This window comes from Seriola dumerili, unplaced genomic scaffold (assembly GCF_002260705.1).
Source record: "Seriola dumerili isolate Sdu_G_001 unplaced genomic scaffold, Sdu_1.0 BDQW01000367.1, whole genome shotgun sequence".
In the NCBI taxonomy this organism is placed as follows: Eukaryota; Metazoa; Chordata; class Actinopteri; order Carangiformes; family Carangidae; genus Seriola; species Seriola dumerili.
In genome coordinates, this window is record NW_019174622.1 from 1,287,967 (window position 1) to 1,302,833 (window position 14,867).

At 42.0% G+C, this 14,867-nt stretch overlaps 2 protein-coding genes across 2 annotated transcripts; both read right to left on the minus strand.

The window, feature by feature from the left end:
* LOC111233098 (5-hydroxytryptamine receptor 3A-like) lies at positions 1-5,952 on the minus strand. The gene is made up of 9 exons (XM_022760862.1): positions 5,784-5,952; positions 4,358-4,521; positions 4,048-4,092; positions 2,878-2,987; positions 2,605-2,774; positions 1,735-1,895; positions 1,225-1,435; positions 611-847; positions 1-302 (listed from the first exon to the last, which is right to left on the minus strand). The coding sequence occupies exons 1-9, from the start codon at positions 5,950-5,952 to the stop codon at positions 1-3; spliced, it is 1,569 nt and encodes a 522-aa protein (XP_022616583.1).
* A 1,854-nt stretch (positions 5,953-7,806) lies between these two features.
* htr3b (5-hydroxytryptamine receptor 3B) lies at positions 7,807-14,313 on the minus strand. Its single transcript, XM_022760863.1, has 9 exons — positions 14,280-14,313; positions 13,317-13,480; positions 12,997-13,041; positions 12,508-12,617; positions 11,488-11,657; positions 10,944-11,101; positions 9,330-9,540; positions 8,441-8,647; positions 7,807-8,072 (listed from the first exon to the last, which is right to left on the minus strand). Exons 1-9 carry the CDS (start codon positions 14,311-14,313, stop codon positions 7,807-7,809), a joined length of 1,365 nt encoding a protein of 454 aa, XP_022616584.1.
* Between the last annotated feature and the right edge of the window lie 554 nt (positions 14,314-14,867).

Genomic DNA, 14,867 nt, shown 5'->3' on the forward strand with positions numbered 1-14,867 from the left:
TCAGGCGACCTGCCACACTGACCACAGCGTGCCCAGGGTGATGCTGTAGGCCACCATGGCAACCAAGTAGACTCTGAAGAGCAGCACGTCCAGCACGTAGCCGACCTGCAGCCACTCCTTGGCCACCTCCCGGCACCTGTCCCTCTTCTCCAGGAAGTGGCGTATCGCTGTCACCTCATGCAGGATGTTGTCCATGACGGGCGGCGTGGGGTCCCTGGAGGGGGGCAGGCCGAGTCCGAGCAGCCCGGCTTCTCTGTCGTGCCGTTGACCGATCTCGCAGGTGTGGTGGAGGGTGCACTGGGCTGCAGGGTGGCACAAGGATGGGTGTTAATAAGAAGTTGAATTTATTACTGTTGCAGCTGTAAGATTAGCAAACATGTCAGTGTGTTGTCGGGAGACTATCCTCCTCTACAAAACAAGCCCGTGCGTCGACTGTGCGTTACTACGGCAACAGGTGTACGGACGCTGTTTCAGGAGACACAACCGTGACTCATATCAGAGGGACGAAACACGTAATTGGAGCCGTTTGTTGGTAAATTTCTGGTGTTTATTCACTTTTTCTGCAACCACAAAGGTAAATTAGCATTTAGCTGTAGCATTTGTACCGTACCAGTCCCATAGCTGTTGTCCTTGTAGTGCTCCAGGTCGGAGGCCTCGGACGACAGTCTGGAGCAGAGGCGGTGCTTCTTGTGGATGCAGAAGAGGACCGGAGCTCTCTCCAGCACCAGGTACTTTACCCAGTGGGGGACGGGGGGCTGCAGGTCCTGCTTGTGGACCAGACGCACAATCAGCACGGTCTCCGTCAGACTGATCACCAGGAGGGCCATGCAAACCACGAAGTACACACCTACAGGGCAGGTAAGATGAGACCAGGTGTTTGATGATGATCGCCTAAAGCAAATAGTACAACATCATTTTCACTTCCTTATTTTTTTTTTGGGGGGGGGGGGGGTATTGCTGCGCCTTCCACCCAGTGCATGCTGGGAAAACCTCCAGCTCTCCAAAATCCTGAAATTAATGCTTGAATTTGAGTTCACTCTCAGAAGTTGCTTCGCCCTCACCGGTCTGACCCTGTGTGTTTGTCTTGCAGAGTAAATGCTGCTCAGTAACATTATAGTTTACCCGCCTCAGTTCACTTAGAGGCAGAATAAGTTTGTTTCCTGGCTAAATATTTGCAGAACTCAAACAACAAACTGCTGGTAAGAACTCATGGACCCCAGTCACCTATCAGCGGCGTTCCTATGGCCGTGGCGGGCAGAGTGTCAGAAACAATGATGAGGAAGACGGAGTATCCCAGCAGCAGAGTGATCTTGAAGGAAACCCTCTCTCCGCTGTCTGGTGGCAGATAGAAACCAACGATGTCCATCACCATCAGGAAGATACTGGGCAGCAGCAGGTTCACAGTGTAGAACAGCGGCCGCCGCCGGATCACCACCTGGGAAATGTAGTTTTAAAGCGAGTCAGAAGTTTATCCATCTGCCCTTTTTTTTCTGTCTCCAGTTTTTATGCTAAGCTAGGCTAATTTAACCTCCTAACTCCAGCTGTGTAGATGGGAGGACGGTGCAGAACTGGGGAGTTGGAAGCTGTTTGGTTAAACTTAGACGTTTAAATGTCAACAGAATAATAAAGTTAAATGATCCAATTTGTGAACGATATCAAAAACAACTAGTCACTGTCGGTGAGGCAGGACTGTCGTACTCATGTCAGATTTATGTCTTAAAAACACACACTCACGTGGAACTTCATCTCGGCGTAGTAGTCGTCGTCGTCCACGCTGAAGCTCTTGTAGTTGGACAGTATGTGGAGCAGCTCCCACTCTCCCTGGTTCATGAAGACGCTCTTGTCCTCCCTGAGCTCCTCGGGGCTTCGCATCAGGGTGATGTTGATGTCATCAACTGCGGATCGAACACAATGTTGGGAGCAGTGTGAGTCGGTCATGGCAACAAGTTACCCTTTACCCAGCGCTCTGCTCTCAGAGCACATGTCACAGCAGGGGAGACATCTTGGATCCTCAGAACAGAGCAATTCTCCTGTTCAAGTCTTGATGAGGAGAGTTGAAGAGAGACTTGGATGTTATTTTTCCAATGCCGGTGGATATTTTTCACAGTTTTAACAGGATGACATCAAAAGATATTTGTCTAGAATTATTGCAGACCTTGTAAGTCTGATTTATTTTAGGCATTTCTGAAATAATTCCTCCATGTGAAAAATGAATGTGGGGTTGTCATGGATTTCTGTCAAAGGTTCCTTAAAGGATGGATCTTATTTTTGTAGCTTCGTCCATCTTTTCCATCAGTCACGCTGAGACTGTGCGCACATAATAATACCAAACGTCAAATCCGAACCAGGAAAGATGGATGTTTTACGACAGACAGTTTGGAAAATAACTGTTTGGCTAACCTGGGAGTTTGTTTACAACCTGTCTGATTGTCTTTTTTCCCTGTGATGTGGAAGTGTGACCATGATCTCAGCTAGTCACTTTCTTAAGGTCAGTGCACTGATAAAAGAACAGAAAGACAACACAGTTTCAAACAGGAAAAGTCCAAGAAGAGCTTTTTAAAAACAGATTAATAACGTCGGACAAACAAAGGGAAGTTCACTCACTGGTGTGCAGCCAGCTCTGGAAGGTGAGGCTACATTTCTGCACATCGAAGGGGAAGTTGTAGATGTTGAGGGTGCAGGCTGTGACAACCTGGATGGGCTTATAGTTGCGCACCAGCCCGTCATGTGTCACGTAGACATAAGGGATGTCCGGAGACTTGCCCACATCCACACTGCAGGTCGACAGACAGACACAACAGCAGATGCACAGAGAGTAACAGCAGAGTAACAAACAACTGTGACAGCAGCAGCAGCAGCAGCAGCAGCAGCTCTTACAACTCGTTGATGAGGATGTCCGGCACCCACACGTTGGCAGTGGGAATGGAAACCTGTTTGACTTCATCAAAGTCTTCCGGGTTCCAGACCAGGAATTCATCCGTCCACGACTGAAACATTCAGAGAACAGACGAAGGTGAACGAGTCAAACACCGTGAAAATATTAGAAGGAACAGTGAAAAATTTTAAACGACCATATCGACTAAAACTAATGAATCCGAGTTCGCCGATACGAATGGATAAAGTATTGATAAGTCACGACCTTCCTTATCTATCTATATATTTGTCAAACAAAACTTTTCTTTGGGAAGTTATTAACATTTTGTATAAGTCTATTAAAGCACCAATCAGTGTCTGAAATGTTCAGAGGAGGACCAATCACGCTCCACCTCTTCACTGTGTCACTAACTGTGAGGTTAAAGGACCGTGAACCTGTGTCGAATCTGACCTCATGAAATATAATAACAGGATTTTAGGACGGACTTTGTTACAGATGCGAAGTAGTTGCCAGTTTGAACTCTGTGAAAAGCTGATTTTTAACATTAGCTGAGCGCTAATGCTTTAAAGATACCTCGCTAATCTTAATTACATAACGACAGCACTTGTGATTTTGAGATGAGATTTTTGCCGCCAGTTGCCAAATATTTTAGTCGTCTGTTGCTCGTTCTTAACTGGGTTTGTCCCTGTTTAATTTGTATTCTCCTGCAGATATTCACTGATAACAGGGATTATATTCAAGGCTCAGACTCTCAATATTTGTCCAAGCAAGACAAACAGCACAACACAACAAGGAATGTAAAGCAGAGAAACCTGTTTTTTTCATTTTCTTTGCAATGTTTTGAATTGAACCGTTTCCCTAAAAAGTCCTTGGTTTCAGACAGCACCTTATAATTACAAGCAAAAGATAAATTCTCAGAATTACAAGGTTTTATCTCCTCTGTAAGAAAGTGATAGAAATGTGATATGACATATTTAGAGTGACGTTAGGGGGTGCGTTATTCTGTTATTTTATTATAACAGAGACGTTTTTCTCGATTAGTTTTGTTATCTGAGATGTGAAAAGACTTTGAAGCTTAATATGTCAAACCCACTGAGAATGCAGAGACTCTTATAATTCACAGTCATGACATGAGTTATAATAAACCAAAGTGTAGTGTTTACGTTACTCACTTGTCTGTACCACACGTATGTCGTCAAAACCTGGTTCTTCTCATCCTGTCGTGGGAGACAAGAAAAAAAATCTTGTTGTTGTCAGAAATAATAATTTTCATACTCGTCATATGGGGACAGGAAGTATTATGAGGACAGTCTCTATGAAAAACAGCTGCTGATTTTTTGCCACCGGACCTCAGAGCTTTTTAATCTGCACGTGTTATTGTATTAATCTGATGTAATTTGAAATATAACCCCGTAACGCCTCGGTGATGTTTGCTTGTATGTGCGGTGCAGTTAATGACGGGGAAGTTTCTGTGACGCTCACCACGTTGAGGATAGAGTAAACCATGAGGTCTATGGCCACTATGGTGGACGTCCTCCAGTCTTTCACCGGTCTCACTCCTTTCTTGTACCCCGCACTCAGGAAGTCCGACAGGCGCACCAAGGTGGCGTTGGCGAATCGTCCCGTGCTGCTGCCCAGTTTCTTAACTGGAAGATTCACAACACATTCATATTTTACAGTGTATAAATTACTCTGACAGGATAGAGGGATTTTTGAGTCAATTAAAACATATTGAAATACATTTATTTATGATTATAGGCATATGTGTAAATTAACCACAACTAAACTTAATGGAGCATACATCATTTATAAGAGTACTCTTCACTGAAATGCTTCTTGTTTTAATAACATCTCGCTAATTGGGATTTAACACGAAATGCTTCTGAAATATACCCAGTAGTTAAGTGTTAGTTTGTTAGTCTTCACTTTTTGAAATCGCTATGGATGTACAGATAAATATCAAATTAATTCTGTTGCTAGTCAACTTAAAAATTCAACATAAAAATAAAATGAAATGACAATTTCTTTTCAAATTAAATGCATGAATAGTTTATTTGTGAAACTGTGTTGGTGATTTACATTCTAATGAAATATATTTAATAAAACTAACAGTGTTTCAAGCAACATTATGTTAATAAAATTCTATGTGCTACACTATAACTTCATCTGATCATTTTAATTAAAACCTCTTTGACCAAATAAACACATCTGTGCAACTAATAATTTGTCACAATAATAAAAACTCACACAGCCAAACATACAATCAGCTTTTAATACATTTTGTTGTTTTGTTCTTATAATTTCTGACAGCAGTGGTTTTTATTTAAATTCAGTTTTGGAGACACATAAACTTTAATGTTATTCTACATTACCAGGCTAATTAACTTTCAAATACTCAATGAATGTTCCGTGTTTTTCACACTAATGCATTTGGAGTAAGTCACTTTTACAAACACCTCAGTTGTGTCATTTCTAATATAAATAAAAACTGACTAAAAAGATGCTGCATAGTCAACCTTTAATCAAAAAGAAAAAAGTCCTGTCAGTCCCTTTGACTAACTGTTTATTACACAGACAAAATAATCCTCTCCAACATCTATGATTTCAGATTTTTCTGTCAAATAAGAGTGAACTGACTTTTAGGTTGACAGCTGGATATTTAATGGAGTGTAAGAAAAAGAAATAAGCTGCTGTACCTGTGCACGCCTTTGATGCTCCTTGAATCAGAAGGAAAACAAGAGTCGTCCAGGCTGATGAGAGTCTCATGGCGCCAGTTCACCTGAGTGTTTTCCTCCTCCTGCTGCTGCTGCTGCTGCTGCTGCTGCTGCTGCTGCTGCTCTGATGAAAGGCCTCGGGGACGCCTCACACCGTTATACTCCATAACCGTCAGCCACATCCGTCAATTCACCCACGTCCACTATCAAAACCTCGTCAGTGTCACTCAGCTCGTGAGGGAGTGTCCATCCGCTCCGACGCCCCTCCTCCTTGTCCGATAAGGCAGCAGCTGGCTGTGATGCATGGAGCTGAAAGACTGTAGAAACACCACGCTGGGACTCTGTGACCGGATCATATATCATGTCTAATTATTTAATTAAGCAATGCACCAACACCAGTGTGTTATAGTGATTATCAGTTAAGAGGCTGTTAGGCAAGAGTGTCAGCCACTTGATATCCTGCATCACATAAAGCCGGTTTCACTTTGTTTTCTTAACGCTGAAATACAAAAATATGGAAGTTCATGGCTGTTAGTGTTAAAATTAAATTAATTAATCAAATTTAAAAGTTAATTTGCCGACACAATTTTAATAAAAAGCTGTTGACGTGCTTGTAAATGTTTCGATTGATTGATTGTTGACTGTTACGTACCAATCTGTCATGATCTGCCCCTTTAATGACTCTTTCTTTGGACTGTTCTTTATTTCCTTGTTTTTATTTTGAAATACTAACCTTGTGCTTGCACTGTTTGTTTTACTTCCTGTCTTTGTCCCGTTTCCCGCCATTTTGATTGCCTGCCCCGCCCTAATGTGTTGCACCTGTGTCTTGTTACCTGCTCACTTTGACTCCTCCTGTTTCTGTTTCTTACTCCTTTTTTATTCTTGAGTTTTTGCCTCAGTTTTTCTGTCGGCCCAGATCGGATTTTTGGTTTCACCTACAAAGTAAGAGTCTTGTCTTCTCTTGGTTAAATAAGTATTAGAACAGAACCAGCTCTGCTTCACTTGTTTGTATTTGTTATCCCCTTTTTTCTGTCTGTGCAGTTCTGTCCCAAACAGCTTTAAAACTCAGGAGACAAATCAATCAATATTTTCTGATTCTCTTTAGTTTAAAAAAAAAAGACTAAACTGTTGTAACAAGATATTTTTAGTTTCATTCATGTTAGTTTAAATGGCCTATAGATGTATTTTGTGGTCTGCAGCCTCCATGTGCTGTCAGCTTTCTTTTTAAATATCTGCAGAGTAATTTGCTGATGCGCTGATTTCCTCTGCAGAAATAAAAAGGGCAGGTTTCGACTCTTGAGGCTTTTATTTTCACTTCTCTCGTGTTTTATCTTCACAACACAATTTATTAATGCGACACAAAGGCAATAAAAGAACAATTACAATCATCTTGAGATGACATTCATATTCACAACAAAGCGAAACACACTAAAGCTTGAAGTGAGCATGCAGAAACCACTGGTTACCTCAAAGAGCCGGTAATGAGGCACTGACTAAACATTTATCCACAGCTCTGTTGCATAACATCATGTAACCAGAGCCACTGGAAAGAAGAGGCTTGCAGACACTGTGTGAAAATTGCATTAATATGGATCTTTCCGCCGGTAAGTTTCCTATGACGCACTTTTGATATTCTTATCACGACTATTAGGAAATCAACAGGGAATAGAGACACAGCGGCTGAGCTCTGAATGGGTTGTATTGATCTATTTTGTGGCAGCGGGATGGAGATTAAAGTATGAATACGGTATTATAACATCACACTGGCACTGAGGATTTTCTCCAGAGAGCTGCTTTATTATACAGTATCTTTGAGAAAATCTTCACTGTCGGGGAAAAAACATGATAACAGACACAATACAATAATGTCTCTGTGAAACTATGATGCTGCTATAGTGGCAGAGCAACACCTGGAGACAGAATGCAAACAGAATATTTAAGGATAACTCTATTTTCAGACAACTTCAAATTTTTATTTATTTTTTTAGTTTTTTAGTTTTGGCACTTCTCACAGCAATTATGACACAAATGGTTAATATTTTATGGCGGAGGGATACAAGCACAAGGCGGTAATTTTAGTATATTTCTTTTTTTCATTGTAACACATTAAAGCTTTTAAAAGTTCTGCATCCAGAATCACTGTAAATATGATAAACACCAAAAAGCAAGAAGTACTGTACAGTGTTCGAAACAATCAGTAAGTCTCTGAGCAGGTGGTCAGGCGAAGCTCCAGCTGGCCCAGAGCAGCAGCAGAGTCCCGGCGTACAAGGCCAGAACGAACAGGTAGAGGCGGAACAGGAAGCAGTCGAGCCTGGAGCAGAGGGCCAGCCAGTCGGCCTGAGCCGACGACTCGCTGTCCTCCTGTGATAAAGCCAAACGGAGGGACACCAGCTCCTGGAGGAGCCACTCCAGCCCAGAGGGAACATCCTGGAACTCGCTCAGGGACAGCAGATCCCCCTCCAGTGACGGCTCCAGCTCATAATCTATGAGGAGAACAACAAATCTGGTTTAAAATGCGAACGATTAATACAGATTTACGTAGATTCTCTCAATTTTAAATGAGAACAATCCAAACCAATCAGTGGGGATGGGAACATTTTTATAAATAACCCTGACCCCTTTCCAAAAAGGCTGCTTCTAAAAACTTTGGTAGTTTTGGAAGTTTGTCATTCTCTTTTTTTTTTACAGCGTAAACTTCCCCATAAAGATGAAAAAGTGCCTTCCTTTTTGTCCAACACTCTTTCACCCTTGACTCCAATGGGCGCCTCCTCTTTACAAAGACACCCTTTTGATTTGACGAAGCAAAAAGTAGAAAATGTATCCTGATATTCCCTGTGAGCGGGACATTTACCTCCAGACGGGTTGATGCGGTCGAGGGTTTTGATGGAGGTTAAAGCGCTCTCATTGCTGGGGCCGGCCGAGCCGTACTTGTCCAGCAGGCAGGCAGACACGGACATTTGCCTGACCTCCTTCTCGCTGTGGTGGAGCAGCTTCACCACCAGTATAGACTTGATGAGGCTGAGCATCAGCATGGCCATGCACACCGCGAAGAACACACCTGAGTGGAGATGGAGGACAGAGCAGGAAAGCTTCTGTTTCCACGGTCGCCATATTGTTTCGGGTTGTTTATCTATCTATATATCTCAGTAACGCCTCGACGGAACTTCTTCAGATTTGTCACAAACATTCATTGGGACTCGAGGATGAACTGATTAGATTTTGGTGACTAAAGGTCAAAGGTCGAGACCGCGATGACCTCACGAAACACGTTTTCGGGCCATAACTCGCAAATTCATCCACTAATTATGACTTATACAATTTGACTCAAATGTCTGTGAGGATGAAATGAAGTGATGACATTTTATATCCAAATGGTCAAAGGTCAACTTCACTGTGACATCATAATGTTCTGCTAAAACACTTCTGGCCGTTTTATTCAATGCTGCAAATCAGGAAAGGAGAGATTGTGACCACATTTCCTGCAACTTGGCTGGTTGGCGAGTTATCAGACATGTTGTCATTCTACAGGAATTCTGGGTATTGGAGTTGGGATTTGACATCATTATTGGAGACGAGCTGCATGTTGGAATTTGTTATGTGAGAACAATGCCCTCCGTGGTTGCAATAACAGAATAAACAACAGGATAGAATAGATAGTGCACAGACACAATAAAGGTGACGACAACAAAACTAAAGAAGAAAAATAAAGAAATTAACATTAAAATCATCAAATGTCGCACCTATAAGAGGCGTTCTGACGGCAGTGGCAGGCAGCTCATCCGTCATGTTGACTCTGAAGACGGTGTAGCCCAGCAGTATGCTGATCTTGAAGGCGATGCGTATGCCGCTGTCCGGAGGCAGATAAAAGCTGATCACATCCACCAGCATGAGGAAGATACTGGGGATGAGGAGGCCCACCACATACAGCAGGGGGCGCCGGCGGATCAGCACCTGGATGGGCGACGAGGAACGGGAAGCTGAGATCTGATGGGTCACTGTGAGACGCACTAGATTCGAGAGGTGTGTCGTTTTGCTTTTTGACAGAACTGTGTCTGAGAATTATAAATAAATAAATCAATTTAAAAAAAAAAAGACAATTTTCTTGAAAGACATTTTTGTCATGTCACAGTAGGAAAAGCACAAGTGTAAATAATAGAATTTTATGAAGGCTGAGTCGCCTCGCTGGCTCACTGTCACATTGTCATGCCTTACTGGGTCGTTTGATTAGAATGGAGCCATTGTTATTCTGTGCTTTTCCAACTATGACAAGTCAAACGCCTGCAGTTTAAAAGGTCTGTGGAGGTAAATGGAATTTATTTTGTGCTGTTCATGAGGCTGGAGGAATACAACATTTAACAGCTTAAATGTTTTTTCTCCTTGTTTTTTTTTTTTTTTTGTGGTAAAATCATCCAGTGATCCTTCAGCTTTGTCCTGTATCTTTACCTGACCTGACAGATCGGTCCATGACAAACACAGTTCATACGCTCTGAAACGACTGACCTGTAGAATATGATACAAAGACTGTGAAAATGGCCATAAAAACACAATTGAATCAACAAAACAACAGCCAACAATCAGCTGTTTATCTGGAATTAAACATTTAATACCTCGACATGTTCATAGAAGAGTAGTGGAGTAAAAATACTCAACAGATACTCAAAAAATATATTTAAGTACAGTACTCAAGTAAAATACTTTCCTACTGTCCACCCCTGATTGTTACAGCTGAATATAAATGAGGTTTTCTTCCTTGTGCTGCAGTTTCACTTCAGCTGTCTCCTGAGTTTACTGAGGGCATACAAATGAGTGTTCGCACTGGTATTTATTGCATCGTGTAGATAATATATGGATGGATGTGGTTATTTGTTTGGTCGTTAGTGTTTGAACCATAAAACTGTCACGTCCAGCTCTATATGTAAATATATATATATACATATATTTATATATATATATATGATGTACCTGCTCTTAGCAGCGGAGCGGCGGTGTAACAATATCTCAGTGAGCCATGAAACGCACCATTACCGAGGAGCCTTCGCTCTTTGAGCTGAATAAATAGCAACCCTCCGCGCTCTCCACCTGCACTGGGCTAAGGGGCCATTTTCCTCGCCACTAACAAGAAGTCCATTGATCAGGCAGCCACTGAGACAGTCTCATTATGGTTGCTCGCCCTCCCCTGTCCGTCAGCCCTCGCTCCCTATCTGTCTCTTTACGTGCCAGATACAGCCTCGGCCTCGTCGTTTGGCTTTAGCTCACTAGCCCGATCCATGAAGGCAGTGGCCAATAGCTTTGTACTTTACAATTTGACCACACAGACGTTGCAAAGGGAGGGAGTGGGGGGTATGTGAACATACATTGAACTGGATGTGTGCGTAGTCAGTGTTGTCCTGGTGGATTTGCCAGTAGTGTGAAGGAATGGACAGCAGTTCCCATTCTCCGTCGTTCATGAACTCCCTCTTATCGTCAGCGATGGCCTCCGCGCTCCTCCACAGAGCCAGGTCTATTTCCTTCACTGCAGAAGAGGGAGAGATAGTGAAGGATAAAAAAAATAAGAGGAGGTGGGAAAAGAAACAAATAAAAGTAAATACAGGAAGGCGGTACATACGTTTTGCCTCACAGTCAGAGTTTGTGTGTTTATATCAGTTTTCCTTCCTTATGGCTGGAAGACTCAAGACTTGGCTGTTGCTTGTGATTGTAGCTGTTAATTTAGCAGTGTCACTCCTCGTCTTAACTCTCAATCCTGAACCGACTTCATGTCAACTCCACTGGATGATGAAGACAATTGAAAGCTCTGAAATTATCTAGTTGCCTTTGAGTCAAGTTTGGGAGATTCTGGTGGGAAGTGTGTCACCTGAATTCACTGTGTTTTTTCCACCACCTCACAGGCGGGAAACAGACCTGAGTGAAGCCAGCTGCGGAAGGTGAGGCTGCAGTTCTGCTTGTCAAATGGGAAGGCGTACATCTCCAGGCTGCAGGCCAGCACCACCTGCATGGGCCGGTAGTTCTTCACGGAGCCGGAGGAGTTGACGTAAACGTAGGGGATCGGCGGAGACTTCCCCCCGTCCACGCTGGGGCCACACACACACGAGCCGGAGAGGGGAGGTAAGGTGAGACACGGAAAACAGAGCAGAACATGAGACCCCGTCACGCAGGCCCACCTTTGACATCCTGACGAAACTGTAGAGGCCGGTTGGTTCGTGCCGTGGCTGCTCACATGTTTTATCACAGGTACAGTTCAAATGGGATTGATTTTTTGAGTATTTGAAAGATACACTTCTGTCTCAGAGTCCGAACCCAATGTTTGTTGTGGGGAAGTCATATAACATATATAACTGCTATAGATTTCTATGGCTCCGCGCTGACGACAGCCAGAGTCGGACACATATTGTTTTCAGGTTGTCCGTACCTCCGTCCCCTTCTCATGGACACGATATCTCAGTAACACCTTGATGGAACTTCTTCAAATTTGGCACAAACGTTCACTAGGACTCAAGGATGAACTGATTAGATTTTGGTGGCTAAAGGTCAAAGGTCATGGTCACAGTGACCTGATAAATATATATGTATCTTAAAAGCCAGCAGAGACGGTGCATGGTCTTGGACTACAGTGAGGATAACAGGTGCACAGTTGTGTAATCACCTTGCTGAGCTGATGATGTTAACAAGAACACTGTTGTCACTGTTGTATATTTAGTTTGCTGCGTCCTGCTGTTCAATCTGCCAAATTTGTACTCCCAGGAATTTTGAGCTATAGCGTACTCTTCGCTGAGGAAGGCCTGGTGTCTGTTTTTATTTTTAAATGATTGTACTTATAGTTGTTTTAATATAAGGATTCAGTGTTTGATGCTCATGGTGGCCGTTCAGTGGAGGTCAATGACTGAGTGCTGAACTACGGGGTTCACGTCACTACTCTCTTACAATTCACTAACGATGACATCAGGTATCCAGATGGCATCAGACGACAGTGAGATCTCATTGATGCCATCAAACTCCTCCGGGTCCCAAACCAGGAACTCATCGGTCCAGATCTGGAAACAGCAGAAGAGGTGTGTACTAAAAAAATATTATATGGAAAAGCTATTACTTACTTTAAGACACTTCAACAAAAAAAAAAAAATATTGATTACATAATCTATTCCAGTCAATACTACATAATTTAAACGAGGGTTATATTCACAAGACTTTCTGCATATTTAAAGTAACTTCTGAATTAATATCCACTGTATTGCATGTTAGAAGCTGGCAGTGTAAATTACATGAGGCAGCCAAACTCGATTTCTGAGAAGGTTCTGTAGGTAATTGGAGCTGTTTTTAATTATAAAGATATGGATTTTATAGAGGGGCGGACGGGTTGTTTTCCTTCAGATTTACAACTATAAACAAAAAGGACAATTAGAGGCCACATACCTGTCTGTACCAAATACTTATAGTAATGCTCTGTGTCTTTCCATCCTGGGAAAAAAAGAGTGATACTTTTTTTAGAACAAAACTATTATATAAGTATAGATATTAAAATCTATAAAATACCATAATGAACACTGGAATCTCAGGACAGACACTTCAAATACAAGTTTCATATATCTGGCCTTGGATGGATCCACGATGAGACTGAAATAAATGGTTTTACATATTAATTGGAAGTTATCGGCGCTTCCCAACCAGCAAGAAAAACAGAATTATATCAGCAGTGTGAACAGAGTTTAAGTCCAAAGTTTACACACACACACCACGTCAAGGACAGACTGCAGTATGAGGTCTATGGAGACGGTGGTAGCACTGGTCCAGTTGTGAACGGGCCGAACTCCACAGTCGTATTTCCTCAGGAGGGTCCTGGTCAGCTGGTTCAGAGCCGACCTCTTCGGCTTCTCCGGCACACATTCAGACAGATGAGCTAGAAGTGAAAAAGCTCAATCACCGACAGCGCGGAAGTCAGCAACTGACTGGACCTAATAGAAAGTTGTTGTTTTTTTTTAATTACCACAGATTAATTGATACACAGATAATCAGGGGTTCATAGTATTAAAGTACTGGGGTTGTTATTGGAGTCTGAGGATCGAGGAAAAATATAATCAGTCTGAGAAATGGTGGGTGAGGGAGGTGGGGGGTGGGGCACTGGGGCCCCTCTGCTCATTTTTAAGCTGGAGCCTCTTGCCTGATTAGTCCAGTGTTTATCAGCTGCTCAATACAAAACCATACAGAACAAAATGATGGTAAATGCTGGATGTATTGATGAGTATTGTGTAAGGCAAAATAAATTACAAATTACCTTTTTATAGCTTTAAGATTCTTTATGCAAAAATATGAATCTGTGTTTTTATAATGGTGGCAAAATAACTTTCTTACTTTTTCTTTAACTATGCATTAATTATTGCATGTGCATGTTATTGATTATGTTTGTCATGCAAAATTTGAAAAATAGACCTTCAAAGTCCTGATACTGGATCTGTTAGAGAGCGGCACTGACCTATTGTAAGTAATGGAAGAAGGAAAGCAATGAATCGTGCAGAACTGTCACACTACATGTTGTTTAAAATGCCATAACTTCATTTAGTAGAAAAATTCACAAAGCAAAAATCCTTGGAACAAAATCCTGCAGGTAATTTCTAATTTTCAAATAAAATGTTCACAGTGTAAAAGAAAAAAAAAGGAACCGTATGATCATCGTCTTTGAGCCAAGAAGAGCATCTTACCTGAGAACAACAGCATCAGCCAAATGAGAGACATCAAGCTTAAAAATAAACCTTCCGGGTTACAGCTGTTATCCAGGTGTCACATCCAAAAGTCTGCTCTGTTTACACCAAAATATCCACAGTTTCAACAAACAGGTTCAACAGTACTGAGTGTAGGGAAATAACAATGAACAGCGTAGCACAGAGATTTTGGTCACACTGATATTGATTTTCCACTGTCCGAGTAATGTGATATGTATAATAATGATACCGGCTGGAGAGGAAACTCCCTTAAGGTTTGTTTTGCTTAGGATCATGAACACTTAGTTTTCTGTATTTGTAAAGGTAAACGCACCAAAGAGAGCATGTTGTGATTAAATCCATTGTTCAATGTTGAACTTTTTACAGCCCAGAAGCTGGAGCAACAGGTACAGAAAACATATTATTCACGAGTAATATTGTCTTGCAATTTTTAATTTAAGAAAACATTTATGTGAGAAATGAAGGTGCTAATAGGTTGAAATATTACAACCATCAGTTTGTACGGTATTAAAATGCAACTGAAGAGTGTGCCTGCAGTGTATATTGAATAGTCTATATGGGGTTCCT